This window comes from Budorcas taxicolor, chromosome 11 (genome assembly GCF_023091745.1).
Source record: "Budorcas taxicolor isolate Tak-1 chromosome 11, Takin1.1, whole genome shotgun sequence".
Classification (NCBI taxonomy): Eukaryota; Metazoa; Chordata; class Mammalia; order Artiodactyla; family Bovidae; genus Budorcas; species Budorcas taxicolor.
Window position 1 is genome coordinate 89594504 of NC_068920.1, and position 12542 is coordinate 89607045.

Here is a 12542-nt window from a genome sequence, read left to right on the forward strand (position 1 = left end):
AACATTATGATCTAATAAACTTTATTTTTTAAAAATGACCATTTTTCCATTTTCTTTCTAGGAAATTAAACCCTTTTAATTCTTATCTACCTTCTACATAATGGTTATTGAATACTCCACAATATATTAAGTCTAGATGTTATGGTACATGCATACACTTTCAGGCTGTTTATACCCACTGTCACCAATACACATAAATGGGGGGGGGGCTATGAAACTGTATAGGGCTGTATATATACTTGTCTCAGCTTAATGCGGGAAATTGTTTTAATTTCCAGCAATTTGTCTAAACTGTTCAAAAAAAAACTATGAACAGAGTTCAAATACAGGACTGTTTTGAAGAGACTTTCTAAAGTGTACTTTTAAAACATAGTAGTTTTTACCTTTCACAAAACTGAGTTACAAGAATACTTTTGTTTTACAGTGCATCCCTTCCTAGGAAGTCTCATTAAAACACTCTTTCTAGGGGTGATTTTGAATGCTGCACAGGGAAGGGAAGGAAATAATAGTCTTAACTTTTCTTAAAGGATACCAGAAACATTGCTGGATATAATTTAAGATTAGTGTTTTCTCTTTCATAGAAAGAACGTACATACTGGGACATGAGTACAGTTACAGCAAGTCTAGGTGTGCTAACAAAACAGGGCACATTCAAGTACAATAAGATTTTGCTTGAAATTAAAAACAAACTACATGAGATTAAAGCATTAAAATCATATTTCTCAATCTGAATACATGTTAAAAAAAATCAAAAGAAACGCAGAAGTGCTAGCTCACATTTTTACCATATTACAAAAGCAATTGGTACCCACGTCCATAAAAGCAGCAACAAAGCTGCTTGTCTAGTGAAGAGTAGTACTACTGCAAGTTGGACTGCATTCGATGCTAGTTGTAAAAACACCAGCTTTTTTTTCAGAAGTTGGTATCTGTACAAAATTGAAGCTTATTTTCTTCACTTCTGTCCCTTCAAAAGTCTTTACACAGTAATGCTAAAACACCCAGCTTTGAGATCCTGAGTCAATATATTGCCACTTTCTTTTTGGTAGCTTGAGCTTCATAGTGTCAACTGACCTTGTGTATCCATTTTTAATACAGTCTCTTCCTGTAGCATGGGCAAATATTTTAAATCTTCCAAACAAAACAAAACAAAACAAAACCAAAAACGTTTTAAGTTATGACGTTAGAATGGCAGGACTTTTTCTTTAGGGAAGGTATTCAGTTGTGCTGCAATGTATTAGATTCTATAGGTGGAGCAGAGTCATATAGTGTATCTGTATCATGTGTAGGCTCACCAGCTAATGTACAAGGATTAGACAGTGTTCCAGCACCACAGTCACAGAAAAACCTAAAACAAAATATGAAAACCCAAAGATTAGGAAAGTAAGGAGAGGAAAATAATTGAGTAATATAGCAAGTGTGCTACATACATACCTATCATGTCTAATAAATTCTACATCATGTCCCTGATGGCACTTCTTAATGCAGTTCACACATATGGCGTTTCGATCTGTGGTGTTACAAGTGTGACATCTAAAAAACAGAAGCTTACATTATTTTCCTCAATCATATTCAGAATACTGCAATCTGTTATATATTACCCTAGGACCTTTGGCTTTTAAGAGGACCAAAAGTTTTGTGGTCTAGTCTAGTTCTGAAAAGAGACTTCAATGGACTATAACAATTTCCTATTTTGTGTCTCCCAAGGAAAACAAGTAGCTACCTTTATTGAGTCAATATGGGGGAGAGGAGAATTAAAACCACTCATGGTAGCTAGGATATAAAGGAATACTTAATGACAGTCCAGGAAAACAGTATAAATGTTTTGCATTTTCAGTGGTATCTACAGTTGTACAGTACTACATTTTCCCACATTTTATGGTCTCAAACAAAGGATCCTCCAAGAAGACTGATCACAGAACTTAATGTGGACAGCTAATAATTTTCAGTTAAATTCTATTAGCAAATAACCAGTTTACTTTCTTTTAGCTCATACACTTAAGGGAAAGCTAAAAATGTTCGAGTTCTTGTCAGTTAAGGAGAGAAAACCTTAGTATCTTTTTTTTAAGAAAATAACAAATATACCTGTAGAAATCATGCATGGGATAGCTGGTATAACTTGATATTTTATATAAACACTGGCCTCTACTAACAGCCTTTTCTATGGCGTCTTGATTGTTCATTATTTTGTTATCTGTAATAAAAGAAAAAATAAGCAATATTCTATAGTATAAAGACTTTAAAATACAGTTTAAGAGCTTTAAAAGAGACTAATCAATGAGCTAAAAAAAAAAACACCTGCCATAGAAATGAGTTTTCCTTGTATAAGGTACTCCCAACTATTTAGAATAAGTTGAAACAAAACTTTCAAAATACATCTCTTGAGTTGCTGGTTAACTACTGTACAGTAACAGGAATTAAATTATTGGATAGCAATGACTTCTGATTATCTTCTCATGGTATATTTAGTGCACTTATAGGCAGAACACAAGATTCCAACATACCTTTCATTGTCACATTAACACCAGATGCTAAAAATAAGCCTCCAAATCGGTTGTTAAAAATTTGATTGCCTTCTAGTGTTGCAGTTGCATGATTTGTAATTTCAATACCTGAAGCAAAATTTACAAACAGCAGATGCATCACTTTATATAGTTTCTTAAAAGAAACCTGAAATATAGCAAATGTAGTAAACTAGTTCTTTTATATAAAAAGTATGTTAAATGTAGTAAACTGTATATTAATTCCTAACATCTAAAGAAAAAATGGAAGCTTATTTGAATCACTTAGTTCTCTATCCCTGCTAAGGAAGGAATAATACAAATGGTTCATACTCTACTTTATTGATAATGACATTTTAAAATTTCTCTCCAACTAAGAAGATAGGACCCAGAAATATGTGTAGGCAGGAGCTAGATGGTTATTTAGAATTAAGAGAAATTGTCTTTACTGGCAAAAAGTTGAAATACATGCATAATACTTGAATTTTACTTACCAATATCTTTAAAAAACATTATTTGTGAGGTCAGAGGGCTTGCATTTTATCTTATTCCTAATGGTAGCCAGTATTACTCTATCCAATTAATGATTCTTAATTACTACTGAACTATAAGAACAACTACTGTAAGTTTGGCTTAGAGTAGAAGAATCCAAAACTTGGACTGTGTGAGCTCAGTCACTAAGTCATGTCCAACTCTGCAACCCCGTGGACTGAATCCAAAACTTGGATTAGGTACTCTTAACAGCAATTGTAAACAAGCATTCGGCCGACTTCCACAGCACACTGCACACCTTTAGTTATTAAGAAATGATATACCAAGAATCAATTTAATGTACAGCAAACAAGCTACAGGTCACAAAAGAAAATACAAACCTGCAGCAAATCCATCAAATATTCTGTTTTTCCTCAAGACTGGATGACTATTAGTGCTGATTAGAACACCTGCTTGAGCATTCCTGAAAATATCATTTTCTTCAAGGAGACCTATAATGAAATATTTCCCCAGGTTAGGGCTAATCCACATAGCAAATTTTACTGTCTTTTTGGTGGTATTTAGGTTTTCTTTTAGTTTTTTATTAACTGGACTATAAAATTCATAGCACTAATTTTTCAACTGAAAAGAAAGTTTGTTTAGTAATTCACAAATATTTAAGTAAATTTAAGCAAAAATTTTAAAATTAGCAGATAAGCATTCCAGCCAATAAACTGGAAGTCCCATGGTTGCAAGGACCATGTATAGCTTACCACTGCATCCACAGTGCCGAGGCACAAGGCATAAAGCTGATTCTTACTCAACACTGCTGAATTAATTCCTCTGAAGTATTTTTAAGATCTCTGCATTCTCCATGCTTTAGATTCAAGCCCCAATTCTTTCTGGCTACTATCAGCATTCCTTGGTCAGTTTCTTTACTTCGGTCTCTCTTCTGCTATTGTTTCCCCAAGTTCCCTACAACTCTATCATATCCCTTTATCAGTATAAAAAACATACAGAATAAAGTTTAAAATTTAACTTGCTGTTTAGAGTCTTTCAAAATATTCCAACCTACCCCTCTTGTTTCACTACATTACTTACACTATGAATATACTATACATTTTTATCTCTATTGCCTTTGCTTTATATTATTTCCTCTTTCTGCAGTGTCTTCCCATAGTCTTTCTTCTTAATGTCACTTCCTCTGGGATGTTTTTGGTTTTCCTCTATCAAATTTATTCTCTCTTCTGGGATGATAACGATGATTAAGAGTAGACTGAGGAATCAGACTTCATGCCTTCAAATACTGACTTAACCACTTCCAAACTCTGGGCAAATTACTTCTCTTTATTTCAATTTCCTTATCAGTAAAATAGGCATAATAGCACCTACCACAATAGGGTTATTATGAGGATTAGTTAATACATGTAAAAGTACACAGTACTAAATAAGTATTAACATGACTCCTATAAAACCTACTTATGTACACTGAATCATATTTAGTTATGTACTAGTGTTTCTCTGCTCCCTGAAGACATGAAATGCTTTTATTTCTGTACACATCTGACCTATCTGTAATTGTTAAGTATTAACCTGTAAATTCCTTTTCTCCTAGAAAAGACTATTCCAAGTGTGTGAGTGCATGCGTGCTGTCACTTCAGTTGTGTCCGATTCTTTGTGACCCCATGGACTGTAGCCCACCAGGCTCCTCTGTCCATGGGATTCTCCAGGCAAGAATACTGGAGTGGGTTGCCATGCCCTCCTCCAGGGGATCTTCTCGACCCATGTATCAAACATGCGTCTCCTCGACTCTTGCACTGCAGGTGGATTCTTCATACCACTGAGCCACAAGAGAAGCCTGACTATTCCAAGACCCTACCTCTAATCTTGCAGATGTCCACTATAGGCTCCTCAAGTACTATTGCTAAGGTCTAGTCCAAACTACTGCATACATACAAAGCCTTTTCATTATACTGCATATATAAAAACAAAGCCTTTAATGATTTGGGCCCTGCCTCCTTTCCAGCCTCAACTTTCAGAATCTCTTGCCTTACTAAACCACTGTTTCCTTTTAGACTGTTGTTTACAATGTGCTACTCCATTAGACTATAAGCTTTCTGAATGTTTTATATTTCTGTTTTATATTCACCATTTTATCTTCAGTATCTGTATCACAGTGTTAGGCACAGGTATGTTCAATTAGTAAGTATGCTACTGCTAAGTCGCTTCAGTCATGTCCAACTGTGCGACCCCAGAGACGGCAGCCCACTAGGCTCCCCCGTCCCTGGCAAGATTCTCCAGGCAAGAACACTGGAGTGGGTTGCCATTTCCTTCTCCAATGCATGAAAATGAAAAGTGAAAGTGAAGTTGCTCAGCCGTGTCCGACTCCTAGCGACCCCATGGACTGCAGCCCACCAGGCTCCTCCGTCCATGGCATTCTCCAGGCAAGAGTACTGGAGTGGGGTGCCATCGCCTTCTCCGAATTAGTAAGTATATACTAGAACAAATGAAAGAGTGAAATAACTACGTTCTATACCAGAATGGCCTTCAAACCCCTAACCCCTCATCTTACCAGTAAATACTCATTTTTCTAAGACACAGCTCAAGAGTGCTTTTACTCCAGAACCTTTTCCAACACCTTACAAATAAAACCAACAATTCTGTACTGTGTTTTCTCATTGTATCTTATAAAGAATCCTATCAGAGTATTATGTCATTTACTGAACTACTAGATTATAAGTTTCTTGAGAGTCTATGTCATTAATGGAATCATGCTGCTTGCTGGTAGCAGTAAATTTTGTTGATTAAGTCTTGCTATGTTAGAGTAATTACTAGCTAATCTTCTATACAAGGTATGTATGATGTTGGGTTACTGATACTTCAGGAATGGTGATAATTTGCGTTCGATAGTCTCTATGAACAAAATAAACTGGCAAGAGGCAGGGACTGTAAGCTTTTGCCTCAATGCAAAGTTGATTTGACCTTTATGGATACCAAACTGAGCACATCTTGGCTTCAATAATTCAATTCTCTAATAAAGATGGTTGTGAACAGGTACAAATAAGCAATACTTACTGACTACAGACATTTTTATATATTTACAGACCAATTAATTTTTCACAGCTAGTTCTATAACTTGACTTTAAAGTTTATTATAATCATATCACTATTCTGGATAATAAAAAGTCCAGAGAGGGGGTGTAAACAAATTCTGCTACCTTAAAAAAGCCTTACTAAAAAAAGCCTTAAAAAAGCGGCACAAAGTAGCTATAACAGGAGAAGAAAAATTCTGCAAACATGTCTCCTTTAACTCTAGGCACTAACCTCCTAAGCCATCTCAAGATTTAATAAGGAAAGACCATGATTCCCTTACAATGACATTAACTGGCAATGTCATTGATCATTAAAGATATGGAAGAATAATGGAAAACTGGGTTTTTAACTAATGCAAAGTTAACAACAATACCTCGACCCCCATTAAATATACAGATGCCACCATCTCTTCCATCATGGATTTTATTTCTTCTTAGTGTAGGATTACTGTCTGTCTTAATCCAGACTCCAGCCATTGCATTGTCAAATATTTCATTGTCTTCTATACAGCCTAGACCTATAAATGGAAAAATTTAGGTTATGTTATTTAGAAAGTGTATTTCTAAAGATAATATCACTGAAAAAAAAAAAAAGGTAAAAGATTAAACATACCAGAATTATAAACTAGAATTCCACCATTCTGTCCTCCCCAGATTTTGTTGCGCCTAATTTTGGGGTTGCTTCCAGTCCTATGGATAAAATAGAAAGTAATACTATCTCATTGCTTCTGCTCCCACATCCCATGTTAACAGTGGGTTTTAAACCCACAATAATCACTGTAACAATTAACGACATAATTAAACATCACCTTCAAGATACTCTGAGAAGTCTGTCAGTGAGGAAACGGGCTTAATTTTGTGTAATTCTGTCTTCCCACAGAACAGACTTAGCTATAGATTATTACTATAGAGTCTCCTAATATGTAAACTAAACTGAGGAGGTTAGATTAAGCAACATTTATTATTATATGCTCCCCTCATATGTAAAATAAAATATGATCAGGAGTACTACAATTCCAAAAACTGGTAAAATACAAGAAAGGATTTAAAGCCTATTAATTTTGCAGAATGAGCATAAAAACAGAAGCTCCCATTTAATAAGTACCTACGACATGTAGGTACCTTACAGGTATTTTTACATAGCTTTCCACTCTCCAAGTATGATAGAGTACACTGATAGCTGATAAGGACCGTTATACTGGATGACACAACAGTGGAAATGAGCTCTTACGGCATATGTGTCATTCAGCCAAAACTTACACACAACTTAAGCCAAGAGTATGATAGAATATGAACACATGTACAAAAGGAGGAATAAAGATTGAGCATTTAGTAACTAGGTAATTTTTTCTATTTACCCTACACACTCACAATTCCCTCCCCGAAGAAAGCCAAATGTGAAAACATTTACCTTATCTGAACCCCTGAATACATATGATTATAAATATCATTGTCCTCTAGTACTCCATGTCCATTGTCATAAAAATAAACACCAACCTAAAATTAATGAAGAATTTTTTCAAATTAAAAAAATGTGTTTATAAGACAATAATTTCCCATACTAAGTCAAACATAACCTTACCTGCTTGCCACTGTGTATCCTATTTCTTCTCAGTACTGGAGTGCTGCCAGTTGTCACCCAGACTCCGGCCAGAGTATTACTATAGACTTCATTCTCTTCTATTACGCCTTGTCCTTTCTCATGCTAAATAAAAGTTATTGACTATAATATGTATCTTGTATAAGCCAAGTAATTTACAGTACAGTCTACCTTTTGAGACAAATTATGACCAGAAAAAAAGAGCTAACTGGTAACATTCTCTTACCTAGTCTTTACCTGAGTTTAAGCTCAAAGGTTTTATACTGTCCTTTGTGTATTTTTGTATTTTTAAATCTATTATGGTAAGAATAGCAGCACTGGATTTTCTTATCTCATTCTAAGATACAAAACAAACCAAAGTTCTCTCACGTAAGAAGTTAATAATTATTTCAACCTATCACTGGTTCAAAACAAGGTTCAAGTTACTAACATTTTTATTTTCAGTAGAAGATTTAAGACATGAACATTTCTAGAACTAGGAATAAAAATTAGACTCACACCTGGCATCTTACAAGGACCTTTCTGAAATTCTCTACATTTTCTTACTTGAATAACAGTGTCAGATACTATGATGACAGAAGACACAGGACTAATACACTAATACATAGGTTTTTAAATTTTGTATGATGCTTAATTATGTTTCAACATGTCAAATGTCTGGCTTTTACAGAAGATAAAAATATTCAAGTCTAGCATTATTAATACTCAGTGATATTATGATTTTAATTAATACTTTCGGAAAATCTTAGAGACTCATACAGTAATCACACTGGCCAAATTCTAGCGTAACAAGTATAACTCAGACTGCCAACCATTTATTGTATGCGTTCAGCCCATACTGCCATTATAATTAGATATTTCAATAAAAAGGTGTTATCTCCTATGCTTAAATTTAGTCAGTTGACAAAATTATACAGAGCACTACACACAAAATATTAAGTCATTCATACACTGGGAGAGAGAAAAAGTTGAATATGGCCTACTTAAAGGTAGACATAATTTTGTATTCTCTTTTCTACCCCAACTTTGATTCATGAAGTTCTAGAACTGTATTTATTAATTAACTGTATTTATTTATTAACTTACCACATAAATTCCACCATGCTGGCCATCATGAATTTTGTTATGTCGAACAATTGGACAACTGTTTGTCCTAATCTGAATTCCTGCTAATGCATTGCCTATTTAAAAATAAAAGTTACAATATCAACATATGGAGCCTAATGGAACATAGTAAGAGCACAATTCTGTGAAATATGTCATATTCAGAAAGATACTTATGATCCATGAAGATTTCAGGACAAAACTAAGGAAACTAGGAGTGTAAGAAGATGCAGAACAATTGCAGGCAGTCTAAGAATAGTGGTTAAGACCAGAGATGCTGGAGCCAGGCTGTTAAGTTTTGACTCCCAGGAATTTGACTTAGTTCCTGTGTGACTTTAAGTTGCTTAAACCTCCTTGTACCTTTGTTTCCTGACCAGTAAGTGGGGGAATATTTAATACTGCCTACTTCACAGGGTTGATGTAAATATTATATGACTTAATTCAAGTAAGGTACTCAAAAAAGTACCTAGCAATGAGTAAAATTATGTGTATTATCCAGTAAGTATTAGCAAAAGAGGACACCCAGGAACATATCACTGTCTAGCACACAGATACCTAATAACTGTTTGCTGAATTAATACCTCAAAAGTTTTAATGAGGAATAAGTATTTTCCCTTTCTAATTAGTACCAAAGTGTATAAAACTACCACAGAAATTGCTAAACAATGGAATGAATCTAAGGGAACTGCAAACACTCTGTGAGAATAGGGTCTTACTTTTATTTTCATCCCTAGTATGTAGAACAGTGCCTAATACATAGTAGATACTCAGTAAATGTTTGTTAAGTGAATAAATGCCACAGAATAATCTTTATTGAGAATTTAAAGAACCTAGATCAGTTCTCCTATTCAGAAGGTTTCAAAATGGTCCCTTTACTAATGACAGGAACACAGGCCAGGCTCTAAAATTTTACAGAACAAAATATATTTACCATAAATGTCATTTCCTTCGATAAGGCCTCGTCCATCACCGAAGATGTAAACTCCACCTTGATTTCCATTAAATATAGAATTCCCCCTATAATCATGTGGGGAAATAAAAAACACAAAAGAATCTATTCAGAAAAGCTTGCTTGTTTTATTAAAAGCCCAGCCATGTTCATGTGACCTTAGAAAATTATTTAACTTCTATGAGCCTCAGCTTCCTAATTTGTGAAATGAGGAACTAGATGATTTCCCTTCAATTCTAAGACTTAAAGCTTTGGAAAAGCCATTCAGTATTTGAGATGCTGACACCCCACTCCAGTACTCTTGCCTGAAAAATCCCATGGACAGAGGAGCCTGGTGGGCTGCAGTCCATGGGGTCGCTCAGAGTCAGACACGACTGAGCGACTTCACTTTCACTTTTCACTTTCATGCATCGGAGAAGGAAATGGCAACCCACTCCAGTGTTCTTGCCTGGAGAATCCCAGGGACTGGGGAGCCTGGTGGGCTGCCATCTATGGGGTCACACAGAGTCGGGCACGACTGAAGTGACTTAGCAGCAGCAGTAGCAGCATTCTTAAAAATTCCCCTCAAAAGTGCTAATTCAGGGAACTCCCAGACAGTCCAGTGGTTAGGACCCTCCACTTCCACTTCAGAGGGCCCAGGTCTGATCTCTGGTCAGAGAACTAGGATCCCACAAGAAGCGAGGTCAAAGGAAACAAAAACAAAACTTATTAATATTTACAAAAAAAGGGGCTAATCCATTTAAAAGAACTTTTCTTAGCTCATCTATAAGCATTTGTTGAATAGTAACTAAGATGGAAATCACATAATCAACTTTCATAAAGCCAGTGGAAATCAATTTTACAGAAATAATTCATGGTCATTGATTTCATTATAATAGTTCTGTTTTACAGTCTTCAGTTCAGTTCAGTTCTGTTGCTCAGTCGTGTCCGACTCTTTGCGACCCCATGAATCGCAGCACGCCAGGCCTCCCTGTCCATCACCAACTCCCAGAGTTCACTCAGACTCACGTCCATCGAGTCCGTGATGTCGGCCACCCAGCCATCTCATCCTCGGTCGTCCCCTTCTCCTCCTGCCCCCAATCCCTCCCAGCATCAGTCTTTTCCAATGAGTCAACTCTTCACATGAGATGGCCAAAGTACTGGAGTTTCAGCTTTAGCATCATTCCTTCCAAAGAAATCCCAGGGTTGATCTCCTTTAGGGTGGCCTGGTTGGATCTCCTTGCAGTCCAAGGGACTCTCAAGAGTCTTCTCCAACACCACAGTTCAAATGCATCAATTCTTCGGCCCTCAGCTTTCTTCACAGTCCAACTCTCACATCCATACATGACTACTGGAAAAACCAGAGCCTTGACTCAACGGACCTTAGTCAGCAAAGTAATGTCTCTGCTTTTGAATATGCTGTCTAGGTTGGTCATAACTTTCCTTCCAAGGAGTGTCTTTTAATTTCATGGCTGCAGTCACCATCTGCACTGATTCTGGAGCCCCAAAAAATGAGGTCTGACATTGTTTCCACTGTTTCTCCATCTAGTTCCCATGAAGTAATGGGACCAGATGCCATGATCTTCGTTTTCTGAATGTTGAACTTTACGCCAATTTTTTCACTCTCCTCTTTCACTTTCATCAAGAGGCTCTTTAGTTCTTTGGCACTTTCTGCCATAAGGGTGGTGTCATCTGCATATCTGAGGTTATTGATATTTCTCCCGGCAATCTTGATTCCAGCTTGTGCTTCTTCCAGCCCAGCATTTCTCATGATGTACTCTGCATAGAAGTTAAATAAGCAGGGTGACAATATACAGCCTTGACATATTCCTTTTCCTATTTGGAACGAGTCTGTCGTTTCATGTTCCATTCGAGCTGCTGCTTCCTGACCTGCATATAGGTTTCTCAAGAGGCAGGTCAGGTGGTCTGGTATTCCCATCTCTTTCAGAATTTTCCAGTTTATTGTGATCCACACAGTCAAAGGCTTTGGCATAGTCAATAAAGCAGAAATAGATGTTTTTCTGGGAACTCTCTTGCTTTTTCGATGATCCAGCGGATGTTGGCAACCTGACCTCTGGTTCCTCTGCCTTTTCTAAAACCAGCTTGAACATCTGGAAGTTCACGGTTAACGTATTGCTGAAGCCTGGCTTGGAGAATTTTGAGCATTACTTTACTAGTGTGTAAGATGAGTACCACTGTGTGGTAGTTTGAACATTCTTTGGCATTGCCTATCTTTGGGATTGGAATGAAAACTGATCTTTTCCAGTCCTGTGGCCACTGCTGAGTTTCCCAAATTTGCTGGCATATTGAGTGCAGCACTTTCACAGCATCATCTTTCAGGAATTCCATCACCTCCACTAGCTATGTTTGTAGTGATGCTTTCTAAGGCCCACTTGACTCACATTCCAGGATGTCTGGCTCTAGGTGAGTGATCACACCATAGATGATTATCCGGGTCGTGAAGATCTTTTTTGTACAGTTCTTCTGTATATTCTTGCCACCTCTTCTTAATATCTTCTGCTTCTGTTAGGTCCATACCATTTCTGTCCTTTATCGAGCCCATCTTTGCATGAAACGTTCCCTTGGTATCGCTAATTTTCTTGAAGAGATCTCTAGTCTTTCCCATTCTGTTGTTTTCCTCTATTTCTTTGCATTGATCGCTGAGGAAGTCTTTATCTCTTCTTGCTATTCTTTGGAACTCTGCATTCAGATGCTTATATCTTTCCTTTTCTCCTTTGCTTTTTGCTTCTCTTCTTTTCACACCTATTTGTAAGGCCTCCCCAGACAGCCATTTTGCTTTTTTGCATTTCTTTTCCATGGGGATGGTCTTGATTCCTGTCTCCTGTACA

General features: G+C 36.6%; 1 protein-coding gene across 1 annotated transcript in view; it reads right to left on the reverse strand.

Annotated features, from left to right (window-relative positions):
• Window positions 1-85: 85 nt before the first annotated feature.
• Window positions 86-12542, reverse strand: part of FBXO11 (F-box protein 11) — a 109745-nt gene continuing 97288 nt past the window's right edge. Inside the window, exons 13-23 of the mRNA XM_052647829.1 lie at window positions 9697-9782; window positions 8748-8842; window positions 7644-7766; window positions 7473-7558; window positions 6675-6751; window positions 6436-6579; window positions 3371-3481; window positions 2502-2609; window positions 2083-2191; window positions 1432-1530; window positions 86-1345 (exon numbers count right to left, since the gene is read on the reverse strand). Coding sequence (XP_052503789.1) covers window positions 1216-1345; window positions 1432-1530; window positions 2083-2191; window positions 2502-2609; window positions 3371-3481; window positions 6436-6579; window positions 6675-6751; window positions 7473-7558; window positions 7644-7766; window positions 8748-8842; window positions 9697-9782 — 1168 coding nt within the window. The 3' untranslated portion in view covers window positions 86-1215. The remainder of the gene's footprint in view (window positions 1346-1431; window positions 1531-2082; window positions 2192-2501; window positions 2610-3370; window positions 3482-6435; window positions 6580-6674; window positions 6752-7472; window positions 7559-7643; window positions 7767-8747; window positions 8843-9696; window positions 9783-12542) is intronic.